This window comes from Mytilus californianus, unplaced genomic scaffold, assembly GCF_021869535.1.
Source record: "Mytilus californianus isolate M0D057914Y unplaced genomic scaffold, xbMytCali1.0.p SCAF_1, whole genome shotgun sequence".
Classification (NCBI taxonomy): domain Eukaryota; kingdom Metazoa; phylum Mollusca; class Bivalvia; order Mytilida; family Mytilidae; genus Mytilus; species Mytilus californianus.
This window is the reverse complement of record NW_026262581.1, coordinates 8,401,918-8,416,218: the sequence shown is the minus strand read 5'-3', so window position 1 is coordinate 8,416,218 and position 14,301 is coordinate 8,401,918. Positions and strand designations below refer to the sequence as shown.

Sequence of the window (14,301 nt, the reverse complement as noted above, 5' to 3'; positions counted from 1 at the left end):
CATGCACTTACACTGCACTATAATAATAGTAGAATAGAATGATATACAAATAGATGAAAATTATATATACATGCAACCGTAATATTAATATAATATATACAACAAACCAGTGTATTCTCTGGGACTATTATTATATTAGTATAATAGTCCAAGGTATACTGATTTGTATCACTACAATATAATAGTTATTACGGTGAGGTTGAATTACCTGTCATTTATTCATCATCCAAGCACGATCTTGTATCAGAAAAAAATATCTCTGTAAATTAATCTCAGTTTCTGGTATAGAGATGTGATCTGTTTCTGTGACATGTGCTTTTGACCATCCACAAGAACCTGCGGTCATCCGATGTTCAGTACTTCAGTACTTTGATTATACATTGTGACTTGGATGGAAAGTTGTCTCATTGGCACTCATACCACATCTTCTTATTTATATTTGTTATAGATCAATGATATTTTCTATAAAGATGCATTACTATCAGTACATATCAGTTTGACAACTATTTCCAGGCCCTGCCCACTAGGTCATGGTCCATCGACTTTGAATTAATTAGCAATGTTGCTGTCCATCAGATTGTCTTTTTCTGAATTTTATGCCAACAGGTGAGACATATCTCTGTGTCAAGAGTTTAATATTTAAGATAAGCATGATAACACATATTTTTTAAGCATTTATATCAAAATGCACACTGAAAACTGACTGATATAAAAAAATTCCAGAAAAATAATAATAAAAGAACCCTGTAAAACTGCTCAGTAGAGGTTTGTAAAATTAACTTATTTTGGCTGGTATACGAAATTTTTATCAATTTTTTGAAATGAAACAATACTGCTTGACTTGTGATTTTATTTTTTCCTTATGCACATTGATCATGTTGATCAGAGCTTTCAAATAAACCGAATTTGACTATTTAATTGCTAATTTTAAAAAAATCCAAATTTAGAAAATTTTTAAGTTATCAGAAAAAATATATCAAGAATTCAAAATTTCAAACTTTTTTTCTCTCTTGAAAAACAAGCACTATGTTAATCAAAGATCTCATCTCGAATTAACAACAGAATTGGAAACTGTATTAATTTCCCTATAAGCAGAATCTCTCTTTCCTATTGAAAATAGATTAATTTTATTTAATTGTAGAACTGGACCAAAGTGACCTTTATTTGTTTATAGATCCTTATGTACACTCCATTTCATTTTATTTAATTGTTGAACTGGACCAAAGTGACCCATATTTGTTTATAGATCCTTACATACACTCCATTTCATTTTGTTTAGTTGTAGAACTGGACCAAAGTGACCCATATTTGTTTATAGATCCTTACGTACACTCCATTTCATTTTTGTCGAGCCTGCGACTTTCGGTTGCAGAAAGCTCGACTTAGGGATAGTGACCCGGCGGCGGGGGCAGAGGCATTAACTAACTTCTTAAAAGCTTAATATTTCAGAAGGTAGAAGACCTGGATACTTCATACTTTGTCTATAAATGCCTTATGATATGAAGTTTCCGTCTGTCATATGTCCATTGTCCTTGACCTCATTTTCATGGTTCAGTGGTAAAAGTTAAGTTTTTGTCACATGTTAGTCTGGCAGGTTTTATTTGACCTTGACCTCATATTCACACTTCATTGCTCAATGTTAAGTTATTGTGTCTTGGTCTGTTTTTCTAATACTGTATGCATTAGGTCAACTATGTTTGGTGTATGGAAATATTTTAGGATGTACATGTCAGTCTGGCAGGTTTTATTTGACCTTGACCTCATTTTCATGGTTCATTGCTCAATGTTAAGTTTTTGTGTTTTGGTCTGTTTTTCTTAAACTTTAAGCAATAGGTCAACTATATTTGGTGTATGGAATGATTGTAAGGTGTATATGTCTGTCTGGCAGATATCATCTGACCATCACCTCATTTTCATGGTTCATTGGTCAATGTTCAGTTTTCCTGGTTAACTTTGTTTCTTAGATACTATAAGCAAAAGGTCAACTATATTTGATGCATGGAATGATTTTAAATTGTACATATCTGTCTGGCAGGGTTCATCTGACCTTGACCTCATTTTCATTTGTCATTGGTAAATATAGAATTTCCATGGTTTGGTCTGTTTCTTTTATACTACAATGTATAAGCAATAGGTCATCTATATTCGGTGTATGGAATTATTGTATTAATTGTGAACATGTATTTCAGGCTTGGTTTTTCTGACCATGACCTCATTTTCTTGGATCATAAATGTTAATGTGATACTTGTTGTAAAACTTTATATTTAGGACTATCAACATAAAATCAATGGTCAATATAGTAGGCAAGGCATTTCAGCGTATGCACTCTTGTATTTAATTTCAGACCTGGACCAAAGTGACCCATATTTGTTTATAGATCCTTACATACACTCCATTTCATTTTGTTTAGTTGTAAAACTGGACCAAAGTGACCCATATTTGTTTATAGATCCTTACGTACACTCCATTTCATTTTGTTTAATTTCAGAGCTGGACCAAAGTGACCCATATTTGTTTATAGATCCTTATGTACACTCCATTTGAATTTGTTTAATTTCAGAGCTGGACCAAAGTGACCCATATTTGTTTATAGATCCTTACGTACACTCCATTTAATTTTATTAAATTGTAGAACTGGACCAAAGTGACCCATATTCGTTTATAGATCCTTGCGTACTTTCCATTTAATTTTATTTAATTGTAGAACTGGACCAAAGTGACCCATATTTGTTTATAGATCCTTGCATACACTCCATTTCATTTTATTTAATTGTAGAGCTGGACCAAAGTGACCCATATTTGTTTGTTGGTGAATACTTAAATATAACTTGTACATTATCATCACAAACTGTTGAAAATGGAGACAACTCATCAAAACTGTGGTTTTCATATGGAAGTGATATAGATGTTCCAGATACAGAAACAACTATCCTAAATAGTACTTCACTAAAGTTAAGTACATTGATTACAACAACATTTGACAGTCCTTATTTGTGTAACCTGAGGAATCCTAATTTTACCAAGAATGTTTGGGACAATGTTGCCATAGTGGGTACCACCACAGTACGAACTGAATGTGAGTATTAGATGCAAATACAGGGTTTTTTAAAAAAAGGAGGGAGGCCAACAAGTCAACATTAGGAGTGGATTTATAAAAAGAAAATTCTATGTGTCAACCATATATGTAGCACCATAACCCCCCCTCCACACTCTAAATTTGTCAATATATTTTCAATGAGAAGAGATAAAAAATAGTTTTGTGTTTATAAATTTTTGACTTCCATTGAAGTGACAATCCCTCAATCTCATGTACATCCTTTAACATGTCTTTAGCTTGATACTCATCTAAAGCCTTTCTTAACTAGATATAAAATTGTGGGTTGAAAAATAATTTTACCATCTGTTGATTTATTAAATTTTCGTGGATCCCAATTTTGCAGATTAAGAAATTTAATTTTGTGGATATTTGAATTCATGGTTTTGCAGAAGTCTGCCTATTACCCTATAGAAAATTTGTACTTTGTTCAACATTACATACCAGTACTTGTTTTCAAAATGAAAAATTTTAAAGATTATTTTTCCTAATCAGAAGTCCATTTTTATGAATGATTGACTAACATGGCAAAGTATCATATAACAATAGTTACAAGTACTTACTAATTTTTTGTACTACCCTAGTATTGTTTCAGAGACAGTCAGTGTGTTTTATAAAATCCCCTCATTCTCAAGGGTTAGAGGAATAAAGGTAATATATTAATGCTTTGTTGGAAAAGGTGATACATACAAATATACAAAATCTAATCCAGAAGGGGTAAAGCAATGGCCTGAACTAATTGTATATTGCCTAATAAGACTTATAAACAATTTGTACTTTATATACAGATGTCTTATGTCAAGAATATATAAGTAATCCTTTTTATACCTCAATTCTAAAAGTGGGGGCTATTTTACAATTACCTTGCCGGTCTGACTATCCACTGATTCATCCGACAAATATTTCTGTCACACTATTCTCAGTTACTACTGTATTAAATACCATTATATTGGGTCAGCAGATTGGCAGTGATGAGTTGTAAAGTGTGAGCTCTTTTAGGATCTGTTGGACACCTACTACCTTTTGTCGCTACTTTGAATTTTTCAATATATGTTAAATGAACTTATTATTTTTCGTCACACTTTTCTTAAGTTCTACTGAAAAGAATGACTTAATATTTGGTCAGCAGCTTAGCAGGGATTAGCTGTAAGGTTTGAGCTCTTTTTGGATCTATCAGATTCCTATTTCCTTTGTGGATAGTTTGAATTTTTATACGCCCGTTTACGGGACGTATTATTGAATATGTTGAATGGACTTAAAATTTTCGTCACACTTTGCTCAAGTAATACTTAACAGAAAGACTTCATACTTGGTCAGCAGCTTCACAGTGATGAGTTGTAAATTGGGATTTTTTTTCTGATTTGTCAGACGCCTACTTCCTGTTAATCTATTCTTTGTATTTTTCAATATGTTTTGAATTATGAGTGGGAGTATGCTTAGCAGGACATAGGATGCATTGTTGCTTCAATTATTGATAGGTATTTAAGGTCCAGTGGACTTATTACATGCATAATCTTGATAATAATGTTTATAAAGTCATAATAACAAGGAATTATTTGAATCTGGAATAATTTTGAATTCTGGAAAATTGATAAGAAATGTAAGATAAAAACTAATCCAACTAAATAGGGTTAGCCATGCACACATGGCTAAGGGGGTTAGTTAGTTCATACTGAAATATCAGTGAAAGTAAAATTAACCTTAGCCATGCGCATGGCTAACCCTAATTAGTTGGGTTAGTTTTCATCATAATTTTCGTATCAATTTTCCAGAATTCAAAATTATTCCAGATTCTATTAATTCCTTGTTTAATCTTGATAATAATGTTTTTAAAGTCATAATCTTGAAAATAATGTTTATAAAGTCATAATCTTGATAATAATGTTTATAAAGTCATAATCTTGATAATAATGTTTATAAAGTCATAATCTTGAAAATAATGTTTATGAAGTCATAATCTTGATAATAATGTTTATAAAGTCATAATCTTGAAAATAATGTTTATAAAGTCATAATCTTGAAAATAATGTTTATAAAGTCATAATCTTGATAATAATGTTTATAAAGTCATAATCTTGATAATAATGTTTATAAAGTCATAATCTTGATAATAATGTTTATAAAGTCATAATCTTGATGATAATGTTTATAAAGTCATAATCTTGATAATAATGTTTATAAAGTCATAGGTATGTACCCTGTTTTTTTAACAAAACGAACATGAACAAGTTAGATGAAAATGTGCTAGCTTGAAAGGTCTTCAGAAATAGTTATTTTCACCATTCCTGGACACATTATTCTTACTCTAAACAGTCCATTCTTTTCTCTTTCTCTTAAATACTGTGTGAGAAGCAGAGAAACACAAGTTCCATCTTTTAAAAGCTTAGACAGGTATCTAGCCCATGACATCATATGATACACTCATGACCAGCACAAAACCACAGTGGGTCTTTTTTATGCTTTACAATGGAAGTAATATAGTCAATATAACACTTCTGTGGTTAAACCTAATATTTACAGTCTGCTATTTGATCCCAGTGACTAATATAAGTCTGGAACATTTAGTATACTTTTGTTCTCAAAGACTTACAACATATTATTCAGTCATTATCCAAGACAAATGTAAAACATATAATAAAGGAAATATGGCATGATTGCCAATGAGACAACTATCCACTAAAGTTCAATTGAAGTGGATTTATGCAATTATAGGCACCTGTACGGCCTTCAACAATGAGAAAAACCCATACCTTAAAGTCAGCTATAAAAGGCCTCAAATGAAAAATATGAAACAATTCAATTGAGAATACTAACTGCCTAAATTTTAACAAAAGTTAAACAATTTATGAAAAACAAATATGACATAGAATGTGGCGGGGTTAATCATGTTTGAAGGCGCCAACCCTCCCCCTAACCTGGGACAGTGGTGTAACTGTACAACATACATGTCTTCTTGTCCCTTTAATGTTTTTGATTATGCAGCTGAATATATTGGTTGAAGTAACATATGAGCTTTATCAAGGGTTAAAAACCTGTAATTATGATATTATTTTAAATTCTATTTCTGCTCATAATGTCCTTATGAAAATAAGAAGATGTGATATGATTGCCAATGAGACAACTCTCCACAAGAGACCAAATAGCAGAGGTTTACAAATATATTTTTTTTTATGATTATACAGGATATAATCATTACGTAAATAAATTCATGTCCAGACAGAAATATATACCATCAATATATACTTAAGAATTTGTTAGAAAGGACAATATACATGTATTATGGTACAAGCACTAATTACTTAAATTTGAAGCAGCAGTACTACAAATCTACATTATATAATCATAATATAGATAATTGGAATGTAATTGATTGGTTGTTTAGCTAGATTGTTTAATAGTTAAAAATTATGCAGTGTGCACCAGTTTTTTTTGGTGATCTGTTATTGTTTATAATAAGTTTCAAACTTTTTTTCAAAAACATGTAGACCAGAATAAAGTATTTCCCTGCAGTAATCCAGGATGTTGTTGTCTTTTTATAGTCTTATTTTTTTTTCAAAATGTTTTAAATACTAAACCACGATGACACATGATCATTGTGCAATCCAGAACTGAACAGTAATTAAAACACCTATTCAACTCGTTATTGTGTTTACAAAGATAAAATATTTTGAATCTGCTTACTGAATATTATAAGATATATTTCCTCCTCTACCTTTAAGGAAATGATTTCTACAAGGCCATGAAAATTGAATGTTGGTTTCTCCTTGCACAAGAAAATATTAAAGTGTTGATAGGCAAGAAAAACTTTTTATTACTGTATACCTTTTTTTTTTTTTTGCCAAAAATAAAACGAGGCGCTGACATGCAGTTTTGCTCTACTGATAATTTTTTCTTAAAATGACAGGAAATTCTTGAGAGAAAAAAATTTGTTTGACATTATATCTTGATCTATATTGTGATATAAGCTATTTCAACTTTTATTAAAGAATGACAAATGAAACTTTTTAAAAGAAATTATCAGACAATCAAAGTGTCATTGATAATTGTCTTAAAAGAGAGTCTTGTTCTTTTTTCATCTATTGAATCAGACCATGCAGGGTTAGGGGAAACCAACAATCTTCTTTAGCATGGCCAAATAAAAATTATTTTTTGATAAGTGAATAATTTTAAACATGGAAATATAATAGAACTAAGATATACCTAGGTGTTACATAGTTATGGCAGAGGAGAGTACTTTTAAAACAAGAAAATGGAAGACTGTTTTGAACTTTACTATGTAAACCTTTTATCTTTATATATGTCTTACAGGAAAGGTTAAGTTATCTGCCCCTGACAGGGTTTGTAACTCTGGAAAATGGAAATTGGTGTAATTTAATGACATCTTGGATTATTATTTTTTAACTGCATCAAGCTAAAGCTAATTAACTGACCTAAATAATACATTTAAATTCATAATATATTTAAAACAAACTTTTTCATAAATGTTAACACTATTTTCAATCATTTGTGAGGCTCATTAAACCATGATGTCTCTGCTTTTTAATATTTGTTTTTAATGCTGATTATATCATGAAGTGATATAGGTATTCCAATGGGGAAAAACAGCACACCTCTTATCACAAAGTTCCTTTTATACTGTAATGAATTGAAAGTCATTTCCTTAATACTCTATATGCAGGAATACTGTCTTTTTTATAGGAATATGCATAATTGCATAAAATATGAAGTTGTTATTTTGTGTGCCCATATTTATGAATTAAAAATTGATACAGAACAAGGAAATATATCAATTTGGACAAAATATACTAATAATGTCATGGTTTGTTATTATGGGGACTCATCAAATATGAAAATAGTTCTAATTTCCTGGACTCCAATTATGTAGGTCATCTGCGCGACGCCAAGTCTCCATCACAAAATCATTGTCTACCAACATAAAATAATGTCACAAATCAAAGACCGCTTCCTCAAAGTGTCTCTTAGATTATAAGTTATTCTTCTAACTTAATGTGCTAAAGAGCAATATGAAATCATTATCCTATCTAAAAAGAGTATTACATGTGCTGACCGATTATTATTTTCTACGGATAATATGAAATCCTTTGAATTTAGAACCTTTTTTTTTTCAATCAGTGTGAGACAAAAGGGTGTTTGTACAATATGTCAAGCTCCAAATAGTACAAAGTTTATAAAAGTTATAAATAAATTTCTATTGTTTTGCCAATTTCTCTTTCTTGATCTTTGAAATTCTTACCTGCAATTGGGGGAATTTTTATGCTAGCAAGGAAATAAACTGTCTGATGTGGAGTTATTCCTGCATCTAAATAGCTAAACATATATTTTTTGCATCAATATCAGATTGTTGATTTACAAAAATCGCATTTATTGACATTTGTTTTATTTGTCCCGTACTTTTATACGAAAAGCATGATCCTGTACTTGTGAAACTGCTTGGATAATTTTAAACAAACATTTTTATTTTCTGTTTATTGAAAAATTTGTTTCATTTCAGAGATTTTTGCGATATTCTAATTATTGCCAAAATTGCAAAGGAATAGATATTGCAAAATTAAAAACTCGAATTTTGAATATGACAGCACTATTTGTTTACAGTTTTTACTGAAATCACAATTATAAGTCACGAAATTTGTCGATATGCAAAAATAAAAACTCTAATTTTAAATTTTGATAGCATGAAATTTTGTCCAAAAAAATGCAATAATAAAGGCAAGCAAAAATTTCTGAAGTTTCAGTATGATATGTGATCTTTGGTGTTCATTGTTTTATTTTTCAAAGTGATGGTAAATGGTGATTTTCGTGCGATGGTTTTGCAATTCTTATTTCACATGTTTTTGTGCTTGAAGCTTATTATTCACCATGTTTTGTATAAATTGGTCAAAAGCAACATGTAGGCCATTTTTATACGACCGCAAAAAAATTTTGTGGTCGTATATTGGTATGACGTTGGCGTCGTCGTCGTCGTCGTCGTCGTCGTCGTCGTCCGGCGTCGTCGTCGTCGTCCGGCGTCGTCGTCCGAATACATATTGGTTTTCGCACTCTAACTTTAGTTTAAGTGAATGGATCTTTTTGAAATTTGACCATAAGGTTAAATACCACAAAAGGAAGGTTGGGATTGATTTTGGGGGTTATGGTACCAACAGTTAAGGAATTAAGGGCCAAAAAGGGGCCAAAAATGAGCATTTTCTAGTTTCCAGACAATAACTGTGGAACGGTGTATGGATCTCTCTGAAATTATACTACAAGTTTCCATACCACAAAGGGATGGTTAGGATTTGCTTTGGGGGGTTATGGCTCAAACCGTTTAGGAATTAGGGGCAAAAAAGGGGGAAAAACAAGGTTGTCCTGGTTAATGGACAAATACTTTAGTACAAAACATAATTTAAAGCAGTGTAAGGGAGATAAATCAAATACATCATTGAAATTATCTCCCTTACACTGCTTTTAAATTATGTATAAAGTAATGGTTAATGAACAATAAAGATAATCTAAAACAGTGTAAGGGAGGTAATCCAAATACAACGTTTTGGTTACTTCCCTTACACTGCTTTTAAATTATGTTTAAAGAAATGCATATTTATAAAGGAAGACCAGTAAAAATATCTGCAAATGTTTTCATCTTTTTTTTTTACAAAAAAATCCATATGAAAGATTTGACACTATATTTTTATTAATTAAATTATAAAATAGATTAAGTTAGCACTATGGTAAATTTAAATGGGTAATTATGGTTGCCAACTCCATTGGAAATTTGAATTGAGATTATGACCATATCTTGAGGGAAAGAATTTTTTGGGGGGAAAAAGGAGGGGGGGAGATAAAAAGAAATTGTGGGGGGCCAATTTTTTCTCATTTCAGATTTCAGAAATTAAAAAGAATTATTCTTCAAATATTATTTTTTTTTCAAATTTCAAATATTGAAAAATTTCAAGAAGTAATCTTTAATTGCACAGTATGGCGCATTAGATTTGTAAAATCTTTGATCACATTTATTTATTTGTTATGCCGAATCTAACAGTGTATTTAGATTTTTAATTTTGGGTCCAGTTTTCAAATTGGTCTACATTAATGTCCAAAGGGTCCAAAATTAAACTTTGTTTGATTTTAGCAAAAATTGAATATATGAGGTTCTTTGATATGCTGAATCTAAACATGTATTTAGATTTTTGATTTTTGGCCCAGTTTTCAAGTTGGTCCAAATTGGGGTCCAAAATTAAACTTTGTTTGATTTCAACAAAAATTGAATATATGGGGTTCTTTGATATGCTGAATCTAACCATGTATTTAGATTTTTTATTTGTGGACCCCGTTATCTAATTGGTTCATATTGAGGTCAAAAGGGTCCAAAATTAAACTTTGTTTGATTTCATCTAAAATTGAATTATTGGGGTTCTTTGATATTCCAAATCTAACCGTGTATTTAGGTTTTTAATTTTGGGTGCTGTTTTTTAAATTGGTTTACATTGAGGTCCAAAGGGTCCAAAATTAAACTTAGTTTGATTTTGACAAAAATTGAATTCTTGGGGTTCTTTGATTTGCTGAATCTAAACATGTGTTTAGATTTTTGATTATGGGCCCAGTTTTCAAGTTGGTCCAAGATAGGGTCCAGTATTTAAACTTTGTTTGATTTCAACAAAAATTGAATATATGGGGTTCTTTGATATGCTGAATCTAAACATGTATTTAGATTTTTGATTATGGGCCCAGTTTTCAAGTTGGTCCAAATTGGGGTCCAAAATTAAACTTTTTTTGATTTCAACAAAAATTGAATATATGAGGTTCTTTGATATGCTGAATCTAACCATGTATTTAGATTTTTTATTTGTAGGCCCCGCTATCAAATTGGTTCATATTGAGGTCAAAAGGGTCCAAAATTAAACTTTGTTTGATTTCATCGAAAATTGAATTATTGGGGTTCTTTGATATGCCAAATCTAACCGTGTTTTTAGATTTTTAATTTGGGTCCCGTTTTTTAAATTGGTCTTCATTGAGGTCCAAAGGGTCCAAAATTAAACTTAGTTTGATTTTGACAAAAATTGAATTCTTGGGGTTCTTTGATATGCTGAATCTAAACATGTGTTTAGATTTTTGATTATGGACCCAGTTTTCAAGTTGGTCCAAGTTGGGGTCCAAAATTAAACTTTTTTTGATTTCAACAAAAATTGAATATATGGGGTTCTTTGATATGCTGAATCTAACCATGAATTTAAATTTTTTATTTGTGGGCCCCGCTATCAAATTGGTTCATATTGAGGTCAAAAGGGTCCAAAATTAAACTATGTTTGATTTCATCAAAAATTGAATTATTGGGGTACTTTGATATTCCAAATCTAACCGTGTATTTAGATTTTTTATTTTAAGTCCCGTTTTTTAAATTGGTCTACATTAAGGTCCAAAGGGTCCAAAATTAAACTTAGTTTGATTTTAGCAAAAATTGAATTCTTGGGGTTCTTTGATATGCTGAATCTAAACATGTATTTAGATTTTTGATTATGGGCCCAGTTTTCAAGTTTGTCCAAGTTGGGGTCCAAAATTAAACTTTGTTTGATTTTAACAAAAATTGAATATATGGGGTTCTTTGATATGCTGAATCTAACCATGTATTTTGATTTTGGACATTGGACCATAATAGGTAAATTAAAAAAATTCAAGTTCTTAGACCACATTCTTTCTGTGTCAGAAACCTATGCTGTGTCAAATATTTAATAACAATCCAAATTCAGAGCTGTATCAAGCTTGAATGTTGTGTCCATACTTGCCCCAACTGTTCAGGGTTCGACCTCTGCGGTCGTATCAAGCTGCGCCCCAGCGAAGCATTTTATTTATTATTATTTTTTTTTTTTTTTCATTTTTCATTCATCTTGAAATTGCCATTTTACTTCCTGTTCTTCCATTTACAAGACCCCCTCTCCCCTTTTATGATTTTCATTCAGGTTTCTTTCCCTCTTCCCTCTCTTACACTAATCAGTCATTTCCGACATTATGTTAACAAAATTTATGCCACACCCACAAAAAAAAATTTACTTTTGTTTCAATATTTACAATATTAATTAAATTTTACGCTTAGTACTTTCTACTTCTATTTATAGACCGCATTGCGGATGTGAAAGAAAGCACTGTAAACAACGGTTTTTATAATCATGAACTTCCAAATGTTAGCTGGAAAGATATCATCTAGCATGAATATCAAATCAAGCATATCACTAATAGGCATGACATAAAAGTGTTTTTCTCTTTAATGTCGAAAATTGAAAAGTGTGTCAGTAGTTTTGCGAGACTAATTTATTTCTTTTTTTATGGAACTGTATATCCTTATTTACTTTTGAATTTCAATACATGAAATGAAAATAAAAAAAATCCAACGTTATAGTATAAGCTTTAATCTATAATATTGCGTGTGTATGTGTGTATATGCGTGTGTTTATAATTTTACTTCATTTTGTGTTCGCGGTCCATATTATCAACATTAAATTTCCTTTATTTTTAAGTCTCTGATCTGTGCCGTTTTTTAGTGTTTATAATTTGTATAGAAACAGTTGCAACAAGTTATAAATAAGATAGTTTTCTGTTATAATGTTGTGAAAAAAGGTGCATAGCAGTTCTTATTAGTTAGTCGGCCAGAAAACTCAGCTCAACCACTCTCTGACCATCACGCCATGCTAAATTATTTTTATTTTCTTGGGACAGAAGATCTGTTTCCTTTTAAAAAACATGCGTGTGTTTATAATTTTACTTCATTTTGTGTTCACAGTCCATATTATCAACATTGAATTTCCTTTATTTTTAAGTCTCTGATCTGTGCCGTTTTTTTAGTGTTTATAAGTTTTTATATGAACAGTTGCAACAAGGTATATTTATAAGATAGTTTTCTGTTATAATGTTGTGAAAAAAAAGGTGCATAGCAGTTCTTACAAGCTTTTAGTTAGTCGGCCAGTAAACTCAACTCAACCACTCTCCGACCATCACGCCATGCTAAATTATTTTCATTTTCTTGGGACGGAAGATCTGTTTCATTCGGACAAAATATTTCATGTACAATAACTACACTTTTTGATAAATTTTGATGAAGTGCATTGAGAACAGTTCTACGGTATTTGTCCATTTTTCCGACGAGGCGGAATCTCCTGACATCTTGAAAATATATTTTTCTGGTGAAAGGGAGATAACTCTCATAACAACGAACGTAATTTTTCTCTTTTTTCCGTTAGAGGTGCTGATTTACGTACGTCTCACCTTAACATACAATTCTAATGCCACATATTAGAATAAATTCCATTTTAGTAAATATTTTGGCTTTAAAATGCCATAAATGAAAAAAGTCTGTGAAACTGTGACATTGTCTTTGGCATCTGCTTCTAAAATGTTTAAATATTGACAAAAAGAAGATTTTGAGTAAAAAAATGTGACTTTTTTAATTTTTTGAGAAATTACATAGCAATAAAAGTTCATAATTCAAAATGGTCGCTTTCGTTAGTTACGGACTGGTCTAACTGAATCTAACCCTTCAAAATATTTGTCAATGTCCAATGAATACTTATCATTCTAAACAAATTGCATTAGAATTAAAGATAATGTATGGTAAGTTTAAAGTTTGGGACCAAATCTGAGCCTTATTGCCCCTTCTCCTTTGACTTAATATATTCATTATGTGTATTGCTCAATTTGGTGGACCTTGTCATTTGTTTGGGGTGAGGCATCATTGCTTGTGGACATTTATTCTTTTATCTTTTTTTTCCTGTGAGAGAATTTTTTAGAGTGTGTTATCTTTGGAATCATCTCCCCCTTTTTTCAAGAAATATAAAAAAGAGCTTGTTTTTTTTTTTATGAATGTTGAATCATCCATCAGCAAGATGTCTCTTTAATAACTACATGAAAATATTTAAACACAAAGTTTTTTTATCATTTTTTAGTTTTTTAAATTTTTTTTTTTAGTTTCATCAGTTGATATGTCATGTAATATTTTATTTAACTGCTAATAAAAAGGTGATTTGATTTTTTATATAATTGTTCTGTGTATATTTTGTTTTGTAGACCGTCCAGAACCTGTTAAAAACTTCAGTTGTATTATTTATGACTGGGATGAGAAAATGGAATGTAGCTGGGACTTGGGTGTGAATTATAGGAACTTGCATTTTATCAACACAACATTGATTATGTATGTTTATTAGTTATAAAAGCTTAATATTTT

At 30.7% G+C, this 14,301-nt stretch overlaps 1 protein-coding gene across 4 annotated transcripts in view; it reads left to right on the top strand.

Annotated features, from left to right (window-relative positions):
- LOC127698655 (uncharacterized) overlaps positions 1 to 14,301 on the top strand; it is a 78,628-nt gene that overhangs the window by 7,924 nt on the left and 56,403 nt on the right. For all 4 annotated transcript variants that reach the window (XM_052202244.1, XM_052202254.1, XM_052202262.1 and 1 more), the window contains exons 3-4: positions 2,778 to 3,077; positions 14,145 to 14,268. In XM_052202244.1, coding sequence (XP_052058204.1) covers positions 2,778 to 3,077; positions 14,145 to 14,268 — 424 coding nt within the window. The remainder of the gene's footprint in view (positions 1 to 2,777; positions 3,078 to 14,144; positions 14,269 to 14,301) is intronic.